General features: G+C 50.1%; 1 protein-coding gene across 6 annotated transcripts in view; it reads right to left on the bottom strand.

The window, feature by feature from the left end:
- TTC28 (tetratricopeptide repeat domain 28) overlaps positions 1 to 25813 on the bottom strand; it is a 445830-nt gene that overhangs the window by 37122 nt on the left and 382895 nt on the right. For all 6 annotated transcript variants that reach the window (XM_039504811.1, XM_039504812.1, XM_039504814.1 and 3 more), the window contains one exon: positions 10608 to 10748. In XM_039504811.1, the coding sequence (XP_039360745.1) occupies positions 10608 to 10748 (141 nt within the window). The remainder of the gene's footprint in view (positions 1 to 10607; positions 10749 to 25813) is intronic.

Below are 25813 nucleotides of genomic sequence, written 5' to 3'. Positions count from 1 at the left end.
CATGGCCCCATACAGCTGAAAGCCCCGCTGAGGGAGCACAGCTCCCCCCCTTGGGCTGGGAGCTACAGCTGCGTCCTTCAGCCATGAGAGTGACCCTGAGAAAGCCCAACATCCCCCTAAGCCAAGCAGACAGCACTGGGCCCAGGGTAACTCCTGTGCACCCACGGCCAAAAGCGTCACACAGCATTTCTCCATCGGGCGCAGTCAGAGCACTGGACTCTGACCTGAAAGAGCCACAGGATACGCACGCACGACCAAAGGGAATCAGGTGCTCTGGGACCCAGCCCTAGCGCTGGCAGGAGGGAGCCTCCCAGCCCCAGCACTCAGATTCCAGCCTGCCTCACTGCAGCTTCCTCCTGAAGTGAATGCAGGACAAAAACTCAGCGGACTCCTCAATCCATGGCCCTGCAGGTTCATCTCCTGGCTGGTGTTCCATCTTTGCCACCTCATTTCATTGCTGGGAGACACTCTGCTCCCTCGTTCCTACTCCCTGGGGGCAGCACAAACTGCTGCTTCTCCCAACCATGGCCTGGACATTTAGAGCTGCTCCATCTGCACTAGCTGGCACTGCGGTTCGTTGCTGAGGTCCAGATGTGACCACTGCTAGTGCCACTGTACAGTGTCCAAATACCAGCCCCCAAAGCTGTGCCCCCACAATGCCCCTGTGCCACTGCACCAAACCCTTCTCCCCAGATCTGGCCTAGGAGGGGCTGCTGAGTTGGATTCCTGCCAGCCCCTTCTGCACGCAGCAAAGGGTCTGTTCTGAGTCAGCTTTCTCTCAGCATGCAGTGACCTCCAGCAGGCTGCAGCCTGACAAGATCCTCTGGGCCACTCCCATTCACAACCCAGGGCCATTCCCTGCTTCTCCCCAGCCTGCCGGGCTCTTTCCTGCACAACATGTCCTAGCATTGAAAGTGAGACCCACCCCACTGTCCAACAGCTCCTGCAGTTATCCAGGCCCAAGCCATCTCCTGCCTGTACTCTCTTCCAGCCCCCCAGAACTCAGCCCACCTCAGCACATCACTCCCCCACTGAGCCCTCCACAGCCTTCCCTTTGTACCCTGAATCCAGTTCAAGATCCTCGTCTTTGTGACTCCCCGACCTCCACCTGAATGGCATCTCTTGTCTGCCCGGGCCTCTTCACTCCAGCTGCACTGTTCCCGCAGTGCCCTTCCCCAGCTCCCCTCGCTGGGGACAGAACAGCCTCCCAGCACCAGCGTGCCAGGCCCCATCCACTCCTCATTCACACCCCCATCTTGGGGGAGGTTCCCCCGCCCTCGGCTGCCCTCTCTTCCCCAGGATCAGCAGAAGGAAAGAAGTGAAATTAAAAATAATTGCCAGGGCTCCTGATGCCCAGCGGCTGGTCTGGGTGCAAGAACCGGCCAATGAGCTCTGCCTCGGCCTTTACAGCACCCAACAAAGAACAAGAAGGATGTTTTGAACCGTCGGGTTCTGGCCAGGCCCCGCCGGAGTCCCAGGAAGGTGTTTAAGCCAAGTGTGTGGCTCAGCAGAGCCCAGAGCCACATCTGCCTGCGGCTGGCCAGCAGCACCCACCAGTCCTGGGTCACTGGGAGCTGAGCCAAGCAGGAACCATCCCCTTGCTGGAGTTTGGAGGGACCCTGCCGGGCGCGGCGACTTACCACCCCCGTGAGACACTCCCTCTCCCTCTCCTGTTGGTGACCCACGCTGCTCAGTGCTGAGACCCCGGGGACAGACTCCACCTCCCCCGCACATGGTGCACGGGCAGGCGGCCCCTCCGCCAAACACCCCACCCCCACCCCACCTGCTGCACGGGCACGCGGCCCCTCCCCCAAACACCGCACCCCCACCCCACCTGCTGCACGGGCAGGCGGCCCCTCCGCCAAACACCCCACCCCCACCCCACCTGCTGCACGGGCACGCGGCCCCTCCCCCAAACACCCCACCCCCACCCCACCTGCTGCACAGGCACATGCCCTCCCAAACACCCCACCCCACCCCACCTGCTGCACGGGCACGCGGCCCCTCCGCCAAACACCCCACCCCACCCCACCTGCTGCGGGCACGCGGCCCCTCCCAAACACCACCCCCACCCCACCTGCTGCACGGGCACACAGCCCCTCCCCAAACACCCCACCCCACCTGCTGCACGGGCACGGCCCCTCCCAAACACCCCACCCCACCCCACCTGCTGCACGGGCAGCGGCCCCTCCGCCAAACACCCCACCCCACCCCACCTGCTGCGGGCACGGCCCCTCCGCCAAACACCCCATCCCACCCCACCTGCTGCAGGCACGCGGCCTCCGCCAAACACCCCATCCCCACCCCACCTGCTGCACGGGCACGCGGCCCCTCCGCCAAACACCCCACCCCCACCCCACCTGCTGCACAGGCACGCGGCCCCTCCCCCAAACACCCCACCCCACCCCACCTGCTGCACGGGCACGCCCCTCCCAAACACCCCACCCCACCCACGCTGCACGGGCACACGGCCCCACCCCACCCCACCTGCTGCACGGGCACACGGCCCCTCCGTCAAACACCCCACCCCACCCCACCTGCTGCACGGGCACGCGGCCTCCGCCAAACACCGCACCCCACCCCACCTGTTGCACGGCACACGGCCCCTCCGCCAAACACCCCACCCCCACCCCACCTGCTGCACGGGCACACGGCCCCTCCCAAACACCCCACCCCACCCCACCTGTTGCACGGGCACACCCCTCCGCCAAACACCGCACCCCACCCCACCTGCTGCATGGGCACGCGGCCCCTCCGCCAAACACCCCACCCCACCCCACCTGTTGCACGGGCACACAGCCCCTCCCCAAACACCGCACCCCACCCCACCTGCTGCACGGCACGCGGCCCCTCAGCCAAACACCCCACCCCACCCACGCGCTGCACGGGCACACGCCTCCCCAAACACCCCATCCCCACCCCACCTGCTGCATGGGCACACGGCCCCACCCCAAACACCCCACCCCACCCCACCTGCTGCACGGGCACGCGGCCTCCGCCAAACACCCCACCCCACCCACGCGGTGCACGGGCACGGCCCCTCCCAAACACCCCACCCCACCCACGTGCTGCACGGGCACGCGGCCCTCCCCAAACACCCCACCCCACCCACGCTGCACGGGCACACGCCCCTCCCCAAACACCCCACCCCACCCACGCTGCACGGGGGCACGGCACGCGGCCCCACCCCAAACACCCCATCCCCACCCCACCTGCTGCACGGGCACACGCCCCTCCACCGAACACACAGTATCACACAGGACAAACAAGCCTCCCCCCACCACGTCTGCAGGGCACAGGGCAGCTCTGTTGAATCCCAGTCCCCCCAGCCGCCCCCTGGGCAGGCAGCACTTCTGCCAAACAAGTCCCATAATAACCCTGTATAGGCACCCGGGGACTCCATGAAACACACCCCACATGCACCCCATGGCCATATGGCACCTCCGCCCCAAACCACCCTCCCTGGCCCCCCGTCAGCCCCAGAGAGCGCAGCTTCACACGGTTCCTGTCAGTACATGGCTTTCACAGGCATGAAACAAGTGTTCTGAGGTGCTGTGCAGCCACTACTCAGCTCACCTCCAGTCCCCTGACTGCTCTGGGACCCTGCCTCTCGCCCTCCCACCCAGCCTGCCAGGCCTTCGGCGGAATCTGCATCAGCGTATTAGGCTAAAAGTAAAACTGTGCCACACACTTGGGCTGCAAAGTCTTTATTCAAGCCTCTTTTGGAACAAAGAAGCTGCAGAGACACGGCCATCCTCTCTTCCCAGGGCTGCACGTTTCTATTCCTTGTGCTGAAGGGCCCCATTTCTCTGTGCAGGTCACACCCACAACCACACACCCGCAGTGCTATCAACAGATGACAGCGACAAAAGCCAGAAGTGTGAAGTACTCAGAAACCCAGGAAATCAAAGCCACAGTAAGTTCCTAATGGACAGGCCAATCAATCCAGTGAAAGACATTAACAGAGCCTCTGTTATTAGCATAGCTTTTTCTCAGTAGATTATATACCCTGCCAAGGGTGCATCCCTGCTCTGTCTTTACACTTACACACTAGGCTAATATGCTGGTGAAGCCACAGAATCGACACATAACACTCCTGCCCCTGAGAAACACCCTCTCATCTCATTGACTGAGTAACCAGAGGTGGGTTACTGCACAGGCCCATGGGGCCAGGCCCAGGGGCCCCAGCCAATTTGGGGACCCTAGAAAAATCCCCCCCTGCTGTGGCCCCAGGGCTCTTGCTCCCCGCCATGGCCCCGGGGCCACAGCAGGGTGACAGTGGGGGGGGGGAAGGAGTGAGCGTGGGGTGTGGCCCTGGGGGAAGGGGCAGAATGGGGCAGGGCTGTGGGTGGAATGGGGGTTAGACTGCAGGCGGAAGGGGTGGGGTGGGGCCACAGTTCTGGTGCTGGGGCCCCCCCATTGCTCCGTCCCAGGGCCCCAGGAGACCGTAATCCCCTGCTGTGACTAACACCTCTCCCTCCCTAGCTCCCTGACTGCTGAGATCACAGCCCAGGCCCTGGCACTGGCTGCACTCCATTCACGGAAGGAAGGAAGCTGCTCAGCATTAACTGCACTTTACATTCAGGGCTTAAAGGGGAGGTGTTTGAAATGGCAATTAGGAGCCCTAATTTAGCACCCTAAGGCTCTCTGAGCCATTAAAAATCTCCCCTACATTTTTACAAAGACGAGAGGTCTGCTTGTTCCTGGAAGTGTGCATGTATGCTCAGGCATCAGGACTGTGCGCACAATTCCCCATTTACATGTGCAATTGCAACCACTTACACAAATACAGATGCAAAACTGTGCCCAGAATTGGGTCCTCAATATTCCACAGAAAGATGATCTAATTCATCCTTGCAGCCCCGAACGAGGGTGGGAGAGATTATTCCCATTTCTGAAAGGGCCTGAGTCATCTGATGGGAGCTAACAGGAGCTCTGCATGCTCAGCACAACTGACAATCTGACAGAAGTGACTTGCGCAAGGCCACACAATAAGTCTGTGGCAGAGCTAGGACTGGCCCCAGCCCTGTGCTCGCCCCAGTGGCCCAGGTTGCTCTCTGGCTCTATTGTGCTGGCTGAGAGAGCTGCTCTCAATTCATGGAGTTTAACTGTTCTCATGCTTTGCAAAGGGCAGATTTTAAAATCAGTTCAGGAAATCCAAGTGATATTTCCCCAGCTCCACCCAGGCCCCATCGCTCCACTCCTACACCTCCAAGCTCCACAGGACTGGGATGTCCAATTGCTTCGTTGGGGTGGACGGGTGTAGAGGGCTATTCACAGGAGTAATGTCCCAGCATTGCAGAAAGCAGCTATGTGCCAGCAGGTGGCACTATTATCCTCTCTCTCACCATTAAATAATTATAACAGACATTTATTACAGGCGGCTTGATTACTCTAATCAGCAAAGTCTCCATCCTGAAAGGGTTTTGCAGCCAGGCAGCCTTGGATTTATCAACTTACCACTCAGATTTTTTTTATTAGTCCAAATCCAAAGCAGTAACATAAATTGTTCACTTTCCAAACCTTTGGAGCTGGAGGAGAACAAATCCGCACAAGGGGAGGAACGACAAAGCTCCTTTGTGTGTGACATGTGAGACCTGGCACCTGCCAACCTCCCTCGTGTGCACACACTCCCCATCCCAGCAGCTCTGGTGTCAGTGAGGCGGCCTGGCCATGTGTCCCATTTACAGGGTCCTGGGGCTGGTTTCCTGCAGATGCTCTTGCTGCTACCTACCAGCAGGTGTGAGCCGCAGTGTTCCTGGCCTGGCTGTGTGCAGTGTTCTCCCCTAATGCCTGGAACAATACCTCAACCCTGCACAGACACTGCAGAGTCGCTGATCTCATCCTTCGTATGAGGGAAGCCATGCCCAGAAAGGGTAGAGAACAGCACAAACCAGGGTGTGGAGGTGACTGCATATCAGTGTCACTCTGCTTCCGCCCTCAAAGAGGCCCAAGAGTGACCCTGCAAGCTCCCTAGAGAAAAGGGGAGTGATCACGTGCTGCACCTCCCACTGATCTGGTCTCAGGCAGGCCCAAGAGGGACTGCTGTGTGACTACAGGACAGACGTGGGAGGACACCTGTGTGGGGGAGAGGGTCACACAGGGAACACCAGAGACAAGGCGGCCGATCCCACCTCCATGCATCGGGGCCTGGCACCACTCAGACAGGGTTCTGGGGACCCTGAGACAGGACTCTGGGGGCAGCAGCCAAGCTGTAGAGCTGGGTGGGAACTGATGGGAGGGAAGCTGGGAATGGGTGACAGGATGGATCACTCGGTGATTCTCTGTTCTGTTCATACTCTCTGGGGCACCTAGCACTGGCCACTGTCAGAAGACAGGATACTGGGCTAGATGGACCTTTGGTCTGACCCAGTATGGCCGTTCTTATGTTCAGTGTAATGTTCTGTCCTTGGAAAGATTTGGAGAATTGCTAACATAGTGCCTATTTTTAAGAAAGGGGAAAAAAGTGATCCGAGTAACTATAGGCCTGTTAGTTTGACATCTGTAGTATGTAAGGTCTTGGAAAAAATTTTGAAGGAGAAAGTTAAGTTAAGGACATTGAGGTCAATGGTAATTGGGACAAATTACAACATGGTTTTACAAAAGGTAGATTGTGCCAAACCAACCTGATCTCCTTCTTTGAGAAGATAACAGATTATGTAGACAAAGGAAATGCAGTAGATCTAATTTACCTCGATTTCAGTAAGGCATCTGACACGGTTCCACATGGGGAATTATTAGTTAAATTGGAAAAGATGGGGATCAATATGAAAACTGAAAGGTGGATAAGGAACTGGTTAAAGGGGAGACTACAACGGGTTGTACTGAAGGGTGAACTGACAGGCTGGAAGGAGGTTACTAGTGGAGTTCCTCAGGGATCAGTTTTGGGACCAATCTTATTTAACCTTTTTATTACTGACCTTGGCACAAAAAGCGGGAATGTGCTAATAAAGTTTGCGGATGACACAAAGCTGGGAGGTATTGCTAACACAGAGAAGGACCGGGATATCATACAGGAAGATCTGGATGACCTTGTAAACTGGAGTAATAGTAATAGGATGAAATTCAATAGTGAAAAGTGCAAGGTCATGCATTTAGGGATTAATAATAAGAGTTTTAATTATAAATTGGGGACACATCAGTTGGAAGTAACAGAGGAGGAGAAGGACCTCGGAGTATTGGTTGATCACAGGATGACTATGAGCCGCCAATGTGATATGGCCGTTAAAAAAGCTAATGTAGTTTTAGGATGCATCAGGCGAGGTATTTCCAGCAAAGATAAGGAGGTGTTAGTACTGTTATATAAGGCACTGGTGAGACCTCATCTGGAATACTGTGTGCAGTTCTGGTCTCCCGTGTTTAAGAAGGATGAATTCAAACTGGAACAGGTTCAGAGACGGGCTACTAGGATGATCCGAGGAATGGAAAACCTGTCTTATGAAACGAGACTCAAAGAGCTTGGCTTCTTTAGCCTAACCAAAAGAAGATTGAGGGGGGATATGCTTGCTTTTTATAAATATATCAGAGGGATTAATATTAGGGAGGGAGAGGAATTATTTAAGCTTAGTACCAATGTGGACACAAGAACAAATGGGTATAAACTGGACACTAGGAAGTTTAGACTTGAAATTAGACGAAGGTTTCTAACCATTAGAGGAGTGAAGTTCTGGAACAGCCTTCCAAGGGGAGTAGTGGGGGCAAAAGACATATCTGGCTTTAAGACTAAGCTTGATAAGTTTATGGAAGGGATGGTATGATGGGATAGCCTAATTTCAGCAATTGATCTTTGATTATCAGCAGGTAAGTATGCCCAGTGGTCTGTGATGGGATGGGATCTGAGTTACTGCAGAGAATTCTTTCCTGGGTGCTGGCAGGTGAGTCTTGCCCACATGCTCAGGGTTTAACTGATCGCCATATTTGGGGTTGGGAAGGAATTTTCCTCCGGGGCAGATTGGCAGAGGCCCTGGAGGTTTTTCGCCTTCCTCTGTAGCATGGGGCATGGGTCACTTGCTGGAGGATTCTCTGCAGCTTGAGGTCTTCAAACCACAATTTGAAGACTTCAATAACTCAGACATAGGTCAGGGGTTTGTTATAGAAGTGGATGGGTAAGATTCTGTAGCCTGCTTTGTGCAGGAGGTCAGACTAGATGATCATAATGGTCCCTTCTAACCTTAAAGTCTATGAGATTTCTCAGGTCCAGGATGGAACTTGGGAGCAGAAGATGTGGCTGACGTCTCAGCTAGAATCATAGAATCTCAGGGTTGGAAGGGACCTCAGGAGGTATCTAGTCCAACCCCCTGCTCAATCCCCAACTAAATCATCCCAGCCAGGACTTCATCAAGCCTGACCTTAAAAACCTCTAAGGAAGGAGTTTCCACCACCTCCCTAGGTAACCCATTCCAGTGCTTCACCACCCTACTAGTGAAAAAGTTTTTCCTAATGTCCAACCTAAACCTCCCCCTCTGCAACTTGAGACCATTACTCCTTGTTCTGTCATCTTCTACCACTGAGAACAGTCTAGATCCATCCTCTTTGGAACCCCCTTTCAGGTAGTTGAAAGCAGCTATCAGATCCCCCCTCATTCTTCTCTTCTGCAGACTAAACAATCTCAGTTCCCTCAGTCTCTCCTCATAAGTCATGTGCTCCAGCCCCCTAATCATTTTTGTTGCCCTCCGCTGGACTCTCTCCAATTTATCCACATCCTTCTTGTAGTGTGGGGCCCAAAACTAGACACAGTACTGCAAATGAGGCCTCACCAGTGCTGAATAGAGGGGAAATGATCACATCCCTCGATCTGCTGGAAATGCCCCTACTTATACAACCCAAAATGCCATTAGCCTTCTTGGCAACAAGGGCACACTGTTGACTCATATTCAGCTTTTCGTCCACTGTAACCCCTAGGTCCTTTTCTGCAGAACTGCTGCCCAGCCATTCGGTCCCTAGTCTGTAGCAGTGCATGGGATTCTTCCATCCTAAGTGCAGGACTCTGCACTTGTCCTTGTTTAATCTCATCATATTTCTTTTGGCCCAATCCTCTAATTTGTCTAGGTCCCTCTGTATCCTATCCCTACCCTCCAGCGTATCAACCACTCCTCCCAGTTTAGTGTCATCTGCAAACTTGCTAAGGGTGCAGTCCACACCATCCTCCAGATCGTTAAAGAAGATATTGAACAAAACCGGCCCCAGCACCGACCCTTGGGGCACTCCACTTGATACTGGCTGCCAACTAGACATGGAGCCATTGTTCACTACCCGTTGAGCCCGACCATCTAGCCAGTTTTCTATCCACCTTACCGTCCATTCATCCAGCCCATACTACTTTAACTTGCTGGCAAGAATACTGTGGGGGACCGTATCAAAAGCTTTGCTAAAGTCAAGGAGTATTATGTCCACTGCTTTCCCCTCATCCACAGAACCAGTTATCTTGTCATAGAAGGCAGTCCCCATGCCTCCCCCAGCATCTGCAAACTGACTTATTGCATGTGCGACTCCCAGGAGACTCACTTCACACACCTGAAGAGGCACTTGGCTTCCACATGACAGAAAAGACATTCAGGTACCACATGACTGACTTGCAGTGAGCCCAGATATAGAATTGATGTGCATCGCCCTCCTGCAATCACAGGCCATATCTAGTGTGGAAAACAGGCAAGTAAAACATCCCAGCAGCCCCCAGGGAATGCCTTCCTGATCCTCAACTGGTGCCCTGGTCATCATTGTTGGGGAAGTCTGAATGGGAGCAAATGGAGATTCTGAGAGGGGAAATGGACCAATGCTGGTGCCAGCATTTCAGCCCCAGGCTCACACTCAGGGGAGCCTCTGTCCTAGCTCACGTGCTCCAGCAGTCACATTAAACACTGCAAGCTGGCCTGACTCCTTTCCAGCTGCAAAGGTGTCGATGTACCCTGAACTCAGACTCAGCGCAGAGATGGGACTGGCTGAGACCTGAGCAAGTTCCAAAGATGCAGAAAATGAACAAAGATTGGGCGGCCGATGCACCATGCTATAATTTTTCCAGCTAATTAATGACATAGTTAAAATTAATAGGAAGCAAACATTTCCAGGAGAAACTACAGTCAGCTAACAAACAGAGCTCTTCACTCCATGCCCCAGGGACAAAGACACAAGCTCTATCTGCAGATTCTCCGTTAGTCCGGAACAGCACACATGGGAGGGGCTGCGGACAAAGGGCAGGGCGCGGTTATCAGAGTGCCTGCCACTGCTCCTTGGGACAGAGCCACACTGTAACCTTACTTACAATTCCCTTCTTGCTTACTCCACGATCCTGAAAATCTCTGATCCCCTCCCAGAAACATGGTCCACAATGACCCCAAAGCCTAACTGCTCAGATGACAACAAAGCCCCGACCAGCGCTGTATTTCTGTCACCCTTTTTAAGAGGCCTTATAGCAGAGCATCAGGAAGGTTACTGGCAGGGGCAGCACATCACAGAACATGGCTCCTACTCTGAACAGCTCTGTTCTCAGCTGCGGAGTGAGTTCACATTTGTTCCACGACAGGAGGCAGAATCCTACACACCAAAGAGAAGTCCCCCATGAAACGAAGCATCTCTCTGCTCTGCTGGCTGGTGCAGGGTCCAGATCTCACCTGTTGAAGAGATTATTCCTGCTGACCATTCGCAGGAAGCCGGTTGGATCAGTTACTGAGTTCAGCTTATTGTTCATCTCCTCAAACTGCTGGTCCATGATGTCCCCAGCTTCACTCTCAGTCTCACTGCTGGCGCAAGCTCTGAGGAGGAAACAGCAGAGAAGGGTCAGTAAGGCAGAGCACAGCATAAGCGTCATTGTAAACACTTGAGAGGGTGAGAGGAGGACCTGGGCCGAGGACAGGAACTCCACAGCCTAAGGTCTGTTTTGTTCTCCCATGGAGACCCAGCGACAGGAGGAGAATAACCCACTCCTCTGCCACGGGGGCGCTGCTCACGGCTCTGGCTGCATGACTCCTACTGAGGGGAATCCTGGAACCAAAATCCCACAGCTTGTAACAGGCACTGGGGGTTGAAGCCACAGCATGAAACAGGAGCCTCACATCGGGGTGTGACTCACATCCTTGGGAGTCTTGCTGAGGCCCTCAGACTTTGCTCTCATCTAGCACTTCTCGTCAGCAGATCTCAAAGCGCGTCATAAAGCAGGTCAGTATCATTAGCCCCACTTTACAGATGGGGAAACTGAGGCAAAGAGCGGGGAAGGGACTTGTTCCAGGTCATCCCGCAGAACTAAGAATAGAACCAACGTCTTCAGAGTCCCAATCCAATCCTCTATCCACTAGGACACATTGCGTCATAGAAACTACAGGCGGTGCCAGTGGGGTCTTCAGCCTAATACTGACAGGTTGTCCACCACGTCTGCCCTGTATGCAGAGCAATGCAGCCAGGACAGTTGGGGCAACTCCTCCTACGGCCTCCTCCTCATGTTTGGGAGGTCAAAGGTGCATGCTCCGATGGAGGATTACACACAAGTTACCCCTCCCCCCCACTCTCTTTCCTTCCTCCTGCTCGTTCTGTAACCTCTCCTGCTCCTCCTCCTCCTGGAGGATTGCCAATAGCAAGCAGAGTGTGACACTATGAGCCCATCCATGCCCCTGGCCCTCAATCAATAATTAACAACCCACTACCCTGGGCCAGTGACAAGCTGCAACGTGTTCAGCTGGCTCAGTCTGGGGCAGACACCTCTACATGCTCCACACAGGCACACGTGAAGACCTGCCGAGTGTCACACAGCAATCCCTGCCCGCTGGTGTCAAAACTGGGCCCATCATCACTTCCTCTGCATTTTTATTCAAAAAGACCTTTGGGTGGAAAATAAAGGCACAGATGGAGGCCGATGCTGGCTGACTGGAAGACGAGAAGGGGAAGGAGTGAACTTCACCATCACGACTGCCATCCTCCACCTCCTTCCTCCTGACCAGACCCAGATGACACTGCCACCTCCACTGGCTAGTCAGATAGGAGACTGTCTCTCTCTCTCTCCCCCAGCCCCCATGAGTCCTTTTCCTTCCCCAGCTCATCTCTTCTTTTTCCTAGCCCTCTCCTTTTTCCTTCTGTCTAATATGAGTCTGGCTTAGCTGGCCAAGACTGTACATTTTGCAACACTGTCGTATGCCTGTGACTAGAAAGAGGTGGATAAAAGCAATGCCCTAAACAGCCCTATGCTGGTACAAGTTTGCCAGGTCTTGGAGTGGCTGGTAAACCATGTGGTGGGCCTGTGTTTTTCCAAGCAATGAGGCTGCAAGTGAAAGTCAACACCAGAGACAGAATCTGGATTTTCTCTTTCCCTTCCTTTCTCTTCCCTTTTGTGTGTGTTTGTATTGTTTTGTTTTCTCAGGAAACAGGACTGGACTTTAACACCAACAGCAATGATGGCAGCTCCAACCCATCTTAACTAACTTCTTCTCTTTTCTCATAAAAGAACAGTCCTTACCATCTTTGATACCACCTAAACGACTATCCAACAAGGGGGCTTTTCCTTTTAAAAACTCACTCCAGCTAAAGGGAAAGGGAACAAGGGATGCTGGTAAAATGAAAGCCTGACTTAATACTTTACATTTCAAATGTTTTAACTCTTTTTTCTGTCTTTCTTGTGTCTTTAATAAAAGTTTAAAAGAACTTTTACCAGTGTTTGCACCATGGTACCAAGCAGACTGAGGTCTCTGGATACCTCAAACCTTGTTTAGAACTGTTTAATGTTAGACAGTCACTGGGGTCATGTTAACACCTTTGGCCCATATATTCTATCTAAATTCATTCAACACTGTATGCTAGGTAAAGCGCCGAGGAAACAAGAACCACACACAGTCCCCTGCAGCAGAGCGCACTGTGCCGGGAGGCAGGAGGGCTGAGTAGTAGTCCAGCTTCTCCAGAGTGTACTGTATTGCTGTGCATTTCACCAGCCTTGTTATTAACCAAGGCCTCAAACCTGATCTCCGGAGAAGGCAACTATCACTCACCTAGTTCACAGAGAGGTCACTGCGGCTGCACAAGGACACTTAGTAGAGTTGGCAATAGAGCCCAAATCTGGCTTGACCACACTGCCTTTCAGACTGAATGTGCCAAATTCTTTATACTGGATAAACAACAGGGGCTGCAGTAATGTTCCTTACATCTGGCATTTCTTAACTTTCAAGTGTTTGACTATGCGACCTAAACAATACTCCTTTAACATGTATTTTGGTACGTACTTTCCTAGGGTGTGGTGTGTTGGGGGGGAGGGAGGGGGATGGTTGAGGGGGGTTTAAGAAAAAAGGTAAAAACAAGTTATATGATGTGAAATTGTAACACTCCCCTGTACGTATTATATAATTTGCATAGATGTCACACACAGAACTGCCCAAATCTTGGTAGCTATGCGCACACACTCCAGAGTGGGCCTAGTCACTCGGAACACACATTGTCTGGTCACTGATGGTGGCAAACCGGATGCTGTTTGAATGTATCTGCCAGCTGGGGCTCTCCCTGGAAATGAAACTGGCCATGAAAGAAGCCGGGAGAGAGACTTTGCTAACCCATTTCACACTCATGGTACTTTGCACAGCTCTGTAAGAAGGACAATCCTGGTCTCTATGCAAAGCATTATGGCACATCTCTGCCACATCTGTGCATTTGTGTGGGCACATGTGTTGTGTGTGCAAGGCATACAAACACCCACATGGAAGGTAATTTAATGGTGCACACACGTGCCTGTCTGTGCAAATGTGTGCACAGCTCTGCCTGTGCATGGGAATATATGTCTAATCTTGCTTTTCCTCCCCTGCCCCAATTCTCTCTCTGTAAAGGTTACATATTAGTGGCTTTACGGACTAACTACAAACCAAGGCACAAAGGCACATTTGAAATCTGCCTGCAGTCACAGACTCAGGGTGCCCTGCCAGGCACAGTCACAACTGAGCAACACTATTAACAGCATCCACGTGCCCCAGCAGTTAAATGGGAATTAGCTGCAGAATGCCAGCAGGAATGACGAGTGCATGAGTCTCTTCTCTCTGCACACATCTCTGCTGCCTGGAGTGGTGTCCTTGTCACTGAGCATGATGGCTCTGGCTTTTGCTTTCAAGATGGCCACTGCTCAGGGGTTTATTTCATACCCATTTTGCTATGGTTTCTGTACACTGGCAGCAGAGACAGCATACGGAGTCTTCGAGAGGCAAAATTCTCAGTAACTGACTGCTCTGAGGAGGCCAGTTATTTATCTATCCGCAGAACAGCCGGAAGTGGCTCAGAAGGGCTGACGTTAGGAAAATATTTATTGTGGCCCATAAACATGTGAAGCCAGGGCTGTAAGTCTCTGTACGCTTCTGCATCTCACTCCTGCTCCACTTCCTGAGTCTTCCCCACCAATTAGACTCTTTCATCAAGGAGCTACATGTCCCTGAAGCACTCACACTTCAAACACTGTTTTTGCAAAAACAAACCTCCTTATTCCAGAAGTGAGTGGTGTGTTTGCAGCCTACTCCCAGCTGCAGAAATAGGTGGCACTACAGGCTCCCTAATTACTCCGTAAAGGTTTACTTTTAAGCAAAAGGATGTCACACGTGCTCTCCACCCCAGCCTGCTATATGGCACTTGTGCTGTTTCCAGTTCATCATTTCATTTCTGTACATCACAATGGAGAAATGATTCCTAGATGTTTGTAGTTTTGGAAAACTGTTTTGGGCTCCACATGATGGAAGATGCTGCACAAGCACAGGAGAGTCTTATATTATCAGGCTGATATTGCAATGACTGATTTGACTGTGTGATCAGATGTGTTCCAAAGAATGAGAATTGGGAGTCCAGAACCAGAGGGCTCTCTCAGCCAGTGGACTTGGAAAGACTGGAGGGTGTGAGCATGGCACAACAGCATCTCAGCAGCTTCATCCCACTCCTTAAATGCAGCTGCAGCTCCTGTTTGCTCCAAAAAGACCATCCGCCCTTCCACACTTCACTCTAGTGGTCACCATGCCGCCTTTTGTCACTGAAAGTCCCTCCATAAAACAACAAAGGGAAATTAATCTCACACCACGAATAGAAAAGGTTTTAGGGCAAATTTTCAAAATAAAGTGCACACAAATCCGGTTAACACATAACAGGATTTACAATGTGTGAGCACAGGCACTGGCACGTGGCATCTCTCAGCATCTCTGCACTAGACAGAGGATGCCTTGTAAATACACTTCCAGGTCAATGTTCTTTCCAGCAATGAAATTCTATTTTAAGACCGGACCAAAGCCAAAGAAACCCTTGAAGAATAGGATGACCAAATGTCCTGATTTTATAGGGACAGTCCTGATATTCGGGGCTTTGTCTTATATAGACTCCTATTACCCTCCACCCCCAGTGCCAATTTTTCACACTTGCTATCTGGTTACCCTACTGAAGAATGAAAAAGAGCTGATTGAACAGCAGCACACAACTGATGAAGCTGGTTTCCCAACAGCCTTCCCTTCCTTGGGTTTTATTTCCAAGCTGCAGATAGAGGTGTTCACATCCCACAGTCCCCCAGCAGTTCTCAGTACATCTCCCAGAGACGGTGGCAGAGCTCCTGGGAGAAGAGAGAAACCTGAATTCATTTGCTCAGCACAGCAGGCCCTGTGCACCCTTGGGAATAATCTGTCCAAACAGGAACCCAAATACATTTCAAAGTCCTTTCATTCAAAGTCCTGGATTTTTTGCTGTGAGGATCTTATTGAATGCAGAAATGATCCTCTAACGCCACAGGATTAAGGCACTTGATTCACAGAAATGCAGCTCCTTGATTAATGCACTGTGACAGTATTTGAAGAATTATAAACACCGACAAAAGGATGTTTGGGAATCCCCTCCCAGCACAGGCAACCAGGCACTGCGCTCTGCCTTTAAACAGAGTAAAATAAACATGGCCAGGGCATGAACTGGGGAGTCAGAGTCAAATAGCACTCTTTGGGTTTGTGTTAAACCCTGTGCTGTGTTTCACATTTAACCCTTTCTGCTCTTTGCTGGCAGGAAGAGAGTAACTCCCAGAGTGCAGGAGCAGGGGGTCCGGGAGAGCAGATGCTCTAATCTCTTTTGGGGGCCTGGCACTCTCAGGTGTGGTGACAACAAGCAATGGAGAGCCCCACAGGGTACACGCTGGGAAGTATCTTCAAAGTGGTGTATGAAGTTCCACATAAAGCCATCAGGGGTGGCTCTAGGTATTTTGCTGCCCCAAGCACGGCAGCAGGCTGCCTTCGGCGCCACGCCTGCGGGAGGTCCCCGGTCCCGCGGATTCGGCGGCACGCCTGCGGGAGGTCCCCGGTCCCGCGGATTCGGCGGCACGCCTGCGGGAGGTCCCCGGTCCCGCGGATTCGGCGCCACGCCTGCGGGAGGTCCCCGGTCCCGCGGATTCGGCGCCACGCCTGCGGGAGGTCCCCGGTCCCGCGGATTCGGCGCCACGCCTGCGGGAGGTCCCCGGTCCCGCGGATTCGGCGGCACGCCTGCAGGAGGTCCGCTGAAGCCGCGGGACCAGCGGACCCTCCGCAGGCATGCTGCCGAAGGCAACCTGCCTGCCGCCCTCGCGGTGACCGGCAGAGCACGCGCTTGGCGTTGCTGGTGCCTGGAGCCGCCCCTGAAAGCCACCAAGTGAACAGAATCTGTCCATGTAATTCCCTGCAGTGTCGGCCGGGGGGGGGGGGGGAATCTTCCCCCCTGCAAATCACACTAAGCCAGCTCTGAGACCTCAGGGACAGACCGGGAGCTTCAGCTCTAGCCATTTGTACCTTGCTGCCCTCTCAATCCTGTAAGCCATTTAGTGACAATCCTGCATGCCACACTAGGAACACACTATGAGCTCATGCCTCCCTCCATGCCCGCAAATCCTGATAACTTTGTTTCTAAAGGACACTCCTTCCCAACCAGTGAATCAGTGACTGCAGTGCAGGTGCCCAGCAGCTGCCAAAGGCACTTTCTTCTGCCTCTACCTCCTAGGCACAAACGTTTTCCTTTTCAGTCATCAGATGCAAACCCGCCCCAATGTCGTGACCTGAGCTAGAGAGGATTCCTTCCTCAGGCTCATGGCTTAGGTAAACCACTTGCCATTGTAAGGTGTGGCCCTGGGAGAGAGCTGAATGACAGCCTGGCTTCAGGAATGGCATAGCAGAGAGAGCCCCTCCCTGCCCTCCAATGCGCACAGACCCCCTGGGCTCTGACTTTAGGATGGGTTCTTTAAGCCCAACCTACTAAGAGAAAAATAGCAAGAAAAACAGAAAGCAGCATAAACTCTGGCAAGTCAAGCGTCAAAGTATAATAAGGGAGGCCAAGAAAGAATTAGAAAAGCAACTAACTAAGGACGCAAAAACTAACAGCAACAATTTTTTTTACGTGGGGTCCCAAAGGGGTCCATCTTGGGACCAGGCCTATCCATTTATGACTTGGATCATGGAGTGGAGAGTATGTTTATAAAACTTGCAGGTAACATCAAGCTGGGAGAGGATGCAAGCACTTTGGAACATAGGATTAGAATTCAAAACAACCATGACAAATTGGAGAATTGGTCTGAATTCAGCAAGACGACATTCAATAAATGGGGAATGACTGGCTAGGTGGTGGTACTGTTGAAAAGGATCTGGGGTTATATTGGATCATCAACTAAATACGAGTCGACAATGTGATGCAGCTGTGAAAAAGGCGAATACCATTCTGGGGTGCATTAACAGGACTGTCATACATAAGTCATGGGAGCTAACTGTCTGGCTCTACTTGGCACTGGTGAGATCTCAGCTGCAGTCCTGTGTCTGGTTCTGAGTGCCGCACTTTAGGAAAGACGTTGACAAACTGAAGAGTGTCCAGAGGAGAGCAACTAAAATGATAAAAGATTTAGAAAACCTGACCTATGAGGAAAGGTTTAAAAAATTGGGCATGTTTAGTGTTGAGAAGAGAAGACGGGGGGACCCGAGAACACTCTTCAAATATGTTAAAGGCTGTTATAAAAAGGATGGTGATCAATTGTTCTCCACGTGCACTGAAGGCAGCACAAGTAATAATGGGCTTTCTCTGCAGCAAATGAGATTTAGGTTAGATGTTAGGAAAAACTTTCTAACTATAAGGGTAGTTAAGCTCTGGAATAGGCTTCCAAGGGAGGTTGTGAAATCTGCATCATTGATAGTTTTTAAAAACAAGTTGGACAAACCCCTGTCTGGGGTGGTCTAGCGTTATTTGGTCCTGCCACAGAACAGGGAGCTGGACGTCATGATTTCTTAAGGTCCCATCCAGACCTACATTTCTATGATTCTACTCACGACAGTTAAGTCCAAAGCAGACTACAAAGAGTCACAAAGGAATCTCACAAAACTGGATTGACTGGGCAACAAAATGGCGGATAAAATTCAATACTGACAAATGAAAAGTAATCCACATTTGAATAAAGAATCCCAACTATACATACAATATTATGGGGTCTAAATTAGCTGTTACCACTCAAGAAGGAAACCTTGGAATCATCGTGGATAGTTCTCTGAAAACATCTGCTCAATGAGCAGTCGAATCAAAAAAGCTAACAGTGTGTTAGGAAATATTAGGAAAAGGAAAGATAATAAAACAAAAATATCCTAATGCCACTATATAAATCCATGGTATGCCCACACCTTGAATACTGTGTGCAGTTCTCATTGCCCCATACATATATTGCTCCAATATATTAAAATTGGAAAAGGTGCAGAGAAGGGCAACAAAAACTATTAGGCGTATGGGACAGCATCTATACAAGGAGCGATTAAAAAGACTGGGACTGTTCAGTTTAGAAAAGAGATGACTAAGAGGAGATAAGATAGAGGTCTATAAAATCACGATCATGTGGAGAAAGTGAATAGGGAAGTGTTATTTAACACTTCTGTGGCACAGGATCAGAAAGGGTTACACAACTAGCAGGCTAATTGACCCATATTCAATCTTCAGAGACATAATAGTAGATAATATTTGTGGTTTTGTATGTTTACATATATATTGTTAGAGGTTAACAAATGTAACCAAACAGTTGCTGTCTATCCCTGTATTCTGTTAATTCAGAGATCAAAAGGAGATATTAACATTTACATGAACTGTGAATGAAGTAATATCACTGTCTTTCCATGTAGCTAATTACTGGTGATGTTTAGGAAATGGGAGGTTTCTTCAAAGACACTATTGTTCACCCAAGGACTGCATGCGATCAAGAGGATGCCCGAATAATGTATGAAGGGCATTTGGGACCTGATCCCTTCATCTCAAATCTGCTTATGCTTCACCAGGGGAAGTTTGAGCCAAAAGATTGAGATCTCGAGTTTCATTTTGGGTCACCCTGATATCGAACGCTGGATTGAACGAACCTATGGACTAATTCTGAAAGAACTCTATGCACATTTAAAGCTCATCATTTCTACTATGAAACTGACCTAAGAACTCTTTCATGTCTGTACGTATAATGATCCTTTAACCAATAATCTCTCTCTTTTCTATTTTTAATAAATTTTAGTTTAGTTAATAAGAATTGGTTATAAGCATGTTTTTGGGTAAGATCTAAAATATTCATCGACCTGGGGAGGTAATGTGTCCTTTGGGATTGGTAGAACTTTTATATAATGAACAAGATTTTAAATAATTCTCATCACATTTGACTTGGTTGTTAGGGTGGGAGCCCAAAGGCTGGGTTGCTTTAAGGGAGCTGTGTTTTTGTCTTCTGGGTAACCAATAAGGTACTATACAAGCTGTTTTGTTGGTAGCTTGGTGGATCTAAGTATTAAAATAACCACCAGTTTTGGGGATTGTCTGCCCCATTTTTTTTTACAATTTGCCCTAACTGAGCAATCTCAGCATGGCCCCCCTGGGACCTCAGTCACAACTTCACATAACACAACAACTAAGGGTCAATCGATAAAATGAATAGGCAGATTTAAAACAAACAAAAGGAAGTACTTCTACACACAACACATAGTCAACCTGTGGAACTCATTGCCAATAGGATGCTGTGAAGGCCAAAAGCAGAAGTGGGTTAAAAAAGAATAAGGTAAGTTCATAGAGGATAAGTCCATCAATGGCTATTAGCCAAAATGGTCAAGGACACAACCCCATGCTCCGGATGCCCCTAAATCTCCAACTGCCAGAAGCATCTGGCACTGGTCAACATCAGACAGAGGATACTGAGCTAAATGGACCATGAGTCTGATCCAGTATGGCCATTCTTATATGTTGTTATGGGAGATGGTGGATGGAATTGTGAGTGATCCCGTGAATCTGTTGTGCAAACAGAGCTCAGAGCATAATGGAGGTTTGCATCAGAGATGGCAGGGTTTCTGCATTCCTAGAGGGTGGGGCTCAGCTGCCTAAACCTTGGTGAATGTGTAACCCCATTGGTAAAAGGAGACATGGGGACAGATTTAAGGAGCTCACTTTCTATTCTGTTTCTCGTGCCCTATTTGTTACTACCCACTATCCGGAAAGGATGGTTCTAATTCTTATAGAGAAGATCAAGAGCCAACATGTACGTACAGGGCATGTTGGAAGCAGCATCCACATGCAACATACAATCCCCAAAGCCCAGGAAATGTCAGCTGGGGATGGAGGGAACTGATTTTAGATACTGACTTTAATAGGAATCACACAGCCCAATCTCCAAGCATAGCTTGGACAATGTAACCCTAAGGGTCTGTGTCTGCAACCAACAGCAGCAAAAGAACTCCAGGATATATTGTCTATAAAATCTCCACAGCTCCGAAACCCTCCACACCACAGAGGATGAGGACGAGCTGGTGCCTTTATTTCTTGTAAGGTGCTCGTTGGGTTGGCATTAATCTAGTGATTATTTATTATTATTTGGATAGCACAGATACCGTGGTTCAAGCTCGTCTGGGCTTTAGGGGGAAGGATGCCACCTCCACTCTTACATCTGCTCCCCTAGAGATATTTGAGCTCAGATGTACTCTCATCACATCTGCCAGGAGCCCTTTTTTTAAAAATTGCTCACATGCTGTTTGTTTCTGACAGCTGCAGCCTTCAGTGAAATGAATAACCTAATTGCGCAGCTGTGAAGAGCTCTGGATTCCCTTCAGGGAGCCATTCCTGGAAGGTCACACCTCCTCAGCAGAATGAATTCCACTTTTATTCAAATGAGGGATAATTAAGAATTCAATAATTGTGGATTTGGGAATGTTTGGGACAGAGTAAATTGCTAGCTGTAGTTTTCCTATTACTCTTCCCAATGCCAGTGTCTGTCGCTTATGTACATACAGTTATAGCTACTTAAAAGTAGGGTGACCAGATAGCAAGTGTAAAAAACTGGGACAGGGTCGGGAGTAATAGGTGCCTATATAAGAAAAGGCCCCCAAAATCGGGACTGTTCCTATAAAATCGGGACATCTGGTCACCTTACTTAAAAGATAGCACCTTAGTTTAAAGCACTGAACTTTCATAATCCCACAACACCCCAGTGAGGTAGGTGGGTGAATATTAACCTCATTTTAGAGACAGGGGCCTGGTCCACACTACACGAATTTAGCAGCGTTAAACCAATTTAACCCTGCACCCGTCCACACAACGAGGCCCTTTATATCGATATAAAGGGCTCTTTAAACCGATTTCAGTACTCCTCCCCGACAAGAGGAGTAGCGCTGAAATCAGTATTGCCATGTCGGATTAGGGTTAGTGTGGCCGCAAATCGACGGTATTGGCCTCCGGGCGGTATCCCACAGAGCACCATTGTGACCGCTCTGGAAAGCGATCTGAACTCGGATGCACTGGCCAGGTAGACAGGAAAAGCCCCGCGAACTTTTGAATTTCATTTCCTGTTTGGCCAGCGTGGAGAGCTCACCAGCACAGGTGACCACGCAGAGCTCATCAGCACAGGTAACAATGCAGTCTCCTGAGAATCGAAAAAGAGCTCCAGCATGGACCGCACGGGAGGTACTGGATCTGATCGCTGTATGGGGAGAGGATTCTGTGCTAACAGAACTGCGTTCCAAAAGATGAAATGAAAAAACATTTGAAAAAATTTCCAAGGCCATGATGCAGAGAGGCCACAGCAGGGATTCAGTACAGTGCCACGTGAAAGTTAAGGAGCTCAGACAAGCCTACCAGAAAACCAAAGAAGCAAACGGAAGGTCCGGGGCAGGGCCGAAAACATGCCGCTTCTACGCTGAGCTGCATGCAATTCTAAGGGGGTCCGCCACCAGTACCCCACCCCTGTCCGTGGATTCCGAGGTGGGGGTGGTAATCTCAGCCATGGCTGAGGATTCTGCGGACGGGGAAGAATAGGAGGAGGAAGAGGAGTACGAGGTTGCAGAGAGCACACAGCACTCCGTTCTCCCCAACAGCCAGGAGCTTTTTCTCACCCTGACGGAATTACCCTCCCAGGCCTCCCAAGCCACTATCCCACACAATGAAGCCAGATGTTGCATTCACAGCCAGTATCCCAGGAAAGCATACATGATATGTACCCACAAGACACACCTGGATTTCTGCATCATGTAGACCTGCTTCTCCTAAATGTGAATGCTCAAATCTCAATATCTGGGATCCTCCAAAGGAATTTTCCAGGCTTCTACTTTTATTTCATTCCAAACATTTCACAGCTGGGAATTTCTGTAACCAGGTTTATACTCATTTTTCTTTTCTTTATAATTGTCCAGCAACATCCCAGAGCCAAACGTCTAACATTTTCTTGTATTTTGTTCCTGTACTTCTAACCCAGCCATGTTCTGGTCATGAATGAATTTACAAGAAATGGCTGCATAAGTAGCCAGGATGAGATTCCTGGTGCTGCTTTTTCACCCTCCAGGCACACAAACTCTGCACAGCACTGAGCCTCAGTCCCCACATGGATCACACTGACATCACCCTTCCCCCTCCCCCGGAAAACTGGGCAGCAAAGCAGAGAGTGGCAAATATCAGTTTTCTCCTAGATACATGCTCTCCATCTCCAGCTAACTGCTCCTGCCGCACGCTCGCTATTCTTCTCTTTAAAGCCTTTGAAGCCAGTTAACTTTCTTGACCCCGCTACCACCCTCTTTGATCTGTTTCTCTTCCCAATCACCACCCCACATCTCTCTCACCCTGGCCAGGTAAATGTAGCTCCAGAGTTGTTTGCGTTGTGCCTGTCTGCTCCTCTTTAAAAAATGACCTGGGCTGTGAACTGCTGTGCTTTTGTGCTAGAGTCTCAGAGACTGGGCTGCAACCACCACACTCTTCAGACAGGAACACATTCCAGAGCTTGCACAGCATGTTTAGCTTTTACAGGATTAAGGTAATAATTTTCACGCTAACAAAAATGGCTGGAAAGTCTCAAGGAGCTGGAGGAACCCACAAGTGATTTCTCAAGCAGAAGGGCAGGGTTTTACTTGGCAGAGTTCCACTGAAAGGCAGATAGAAAGTGACTTGTTTTCACAAGGGTCCTGATATGGCAACTCTCCTACTCAATAAGGGAAAGTTTCTTTTCTGTTTGGTAGTGCTCTGGACAGGCCCCTTCCTCATAAAGCAGGTGACAAATATTTCTCTCACGCTGGACTTGATGCCAGTTATTACAGTCAGGCCAGAAGACTTTGCAAATGCAGAGAGCTGTTGAGAAAAGAATTTCATTCACAAACTGCTCATAAATTTCCAGGCAGCTTCCAAGAATCTTCTGAGCAGCCCATGAATATAAAGAGCATGAAAGTTCCTGGGCTGTAGTTTGTCTCTCGATGTATGAGTGTTCTTGGCTGAAGTACCTGAGTTGAAGTCATTATGGGTCCAAATCGCTGTCTGTCAGGCTGGATTTCTGCAGCCCTGTAGGTTGTTTCTTGCCAGTTTTCGAAGTGTTACTACTCTCCTATCTCAGGAATTTCCAACCACTGACAAGAGCCCAGATGCTTCCCAAGGCTTCAGATACTTGAATGGAGACACATTTTTTGTGTTCAGTTTTTCTCCTGGAGAGGACTCTTTCTTATGTTTGAACCATCATCTGAGACAGCAAGGGAAACATCCAAAGGTCTCTGGAAGTTCAACCCAGTGGTCCCCACCTTTGCAAATCACCAGTCACCACTCAAACTGTTGTCTAGAGAACAGTAGAGGAAATACTATTAGCTGATAGTTTAGTGGAATATGATGACATCCTCTTGTACAACAACACTGGCAGATACCATCAATACTGTCCCCAACCCTTGGAGGTCACTGTGGTTCACAGAAGGCCTGCAACTGATGGAGCAATGAGGGAGAAGGCTGAAGCGCCAGTGGTGCAGAACTCACTGCATGTCTGTTCATTTATCACAGAGAGCATTTCTGTCTCTCGCTACCATGGTAGGGACAGTGGCAAGGAAGCTGTTCTCTCTCTCTGGCAGAGTGTCCAACAAAGTCAGGCCCAGTGGAACCATATGCCTGTTCTGTGCAGGCAGGAGAACTCCACAACCCTCTTGCTGAGAGAAACTTCCTAGCAAGTTGGCTAAGAAGACAGATTGGATTTGGGCTCTCTGGAGAATACCACCAGGCAGTATCAGGGCAAGAAGTTAAAAGTCCACCAACCTATATGGCAAACCTTCATGCTGGTGTGCTCAGTGATATGCTGGAGAAGAAGTTGTGTCCTGCCCTGCAGCAGGTTCATTATTTCCTCCCTGGTAGAACCCCACCTTGGGCCCCAGCTGCAGAGGGTTCCATCCTTTTCAGTGCATGGGCCTGGCTACCAGGGGACACAGTCAGTATGGCCTGAGCGGTCACTAGCTGTGAATGCCACACGATGGTGCAGACACTGAGCGGGAGTGCCTCTGGGTGTAGTGCAGGGTGCCAGTCACAGCCACTGCATTGCTCGCTGCAAAGAGTTTGTATCGGGAGAGACATTATTTTCCAGGGAACTCCCTCCCTGCATGTGTCTGATTAGCATGAGTTGGAAAACCAGTGAAGGGATAAAAGACAAAGCAATTAAGGAATGTCGCAATGAGATTGTCTTTGTGTAGCCAACACATTTTATTGGAAGTGGCTGACTTTTTAAAGCCAATTCCACCTCACATGGCCTATTAAGAATCACACATTGTATTATTTGTCTGAGCTCATCAAACGCCAATAACAGGCCATCAATGTCTGTGACAGCCCTGGGAAACCTGAGATTTTGTCGCTTCAAACCCATCACCTTCATTCTGCTAAATTATAGAAGTGGCTGCTGTAAGTGTTATGCCCATAGAGTTGGCTTGTGGTCCCTGAGTCCTCGACTCTTATACCTGAACACGAAACTGGACACCAGGAGCCTTGTGGGTACCTAGGGCCTTCCTAAAAGAGGCAAACCCAGCGAGGTTGGCAGTGTGGCTAGTCTAGCAGATAAGTAAAGGACATTTATCCCCTTTGCCCCACTGCCACATCTGATGTGTGGAGCTGGCTGCCGTGCACATAGGTGAAGCTTCCTCCTTCCATTACTACCTGCATAAGGAGCGCTTTGGGTCTTAGTGGATAGGTCACATCTCAATCCCCACAAGCAGACATGCTAGGACTTTAGAATCCACGCCACAGACAGATGACCAAACTAAATACATTGACTTCTGGTGGATGGAGTTTATGCTCCTGCCATCTGCCCTGCGAGTGCTCCATCTGCTAGCAGCTTCAATCTCAGCAGCTGCATAAGGCTCCCTGGCAAAGTTTAAAAAGAAGTAAAATCATTAGATTATTTCCTCTTTCCAGCCAAGTCTGGTGCCCTCTGCTCCAGCTTGTGTTTGGAACAGTGGCCTAAACCGGGAAAACCAGAAGCAAAACCACTGAGCTATCCCCTGGATATGCCTGATAACAAACTGCTTCTAATCACCTCAGCAGTGTCTCTCTGTCTCCTTCTGACTAGGGAGAAGAGAACTCACTTGCTGAGGACCTGTCACATGTGTGTGTGTGG

This window comes from Mauremys reevesii, linkage group 18 (genome assembly GCF_016161935.1).
Source record: "Mauremys reevesii isolate NIE-2019 linkage group 18, ASM1616193v1, whole genome shotgun sequence".
Lineage (NCBI taxonomy): Eukaryota > Metazoa > Chordata > Testudines > Geoemydidae > Mauremys > Mauremys reevesii.
This window is presented reverse-complemented; position numbering and strand designations above follow the sequence as displayed.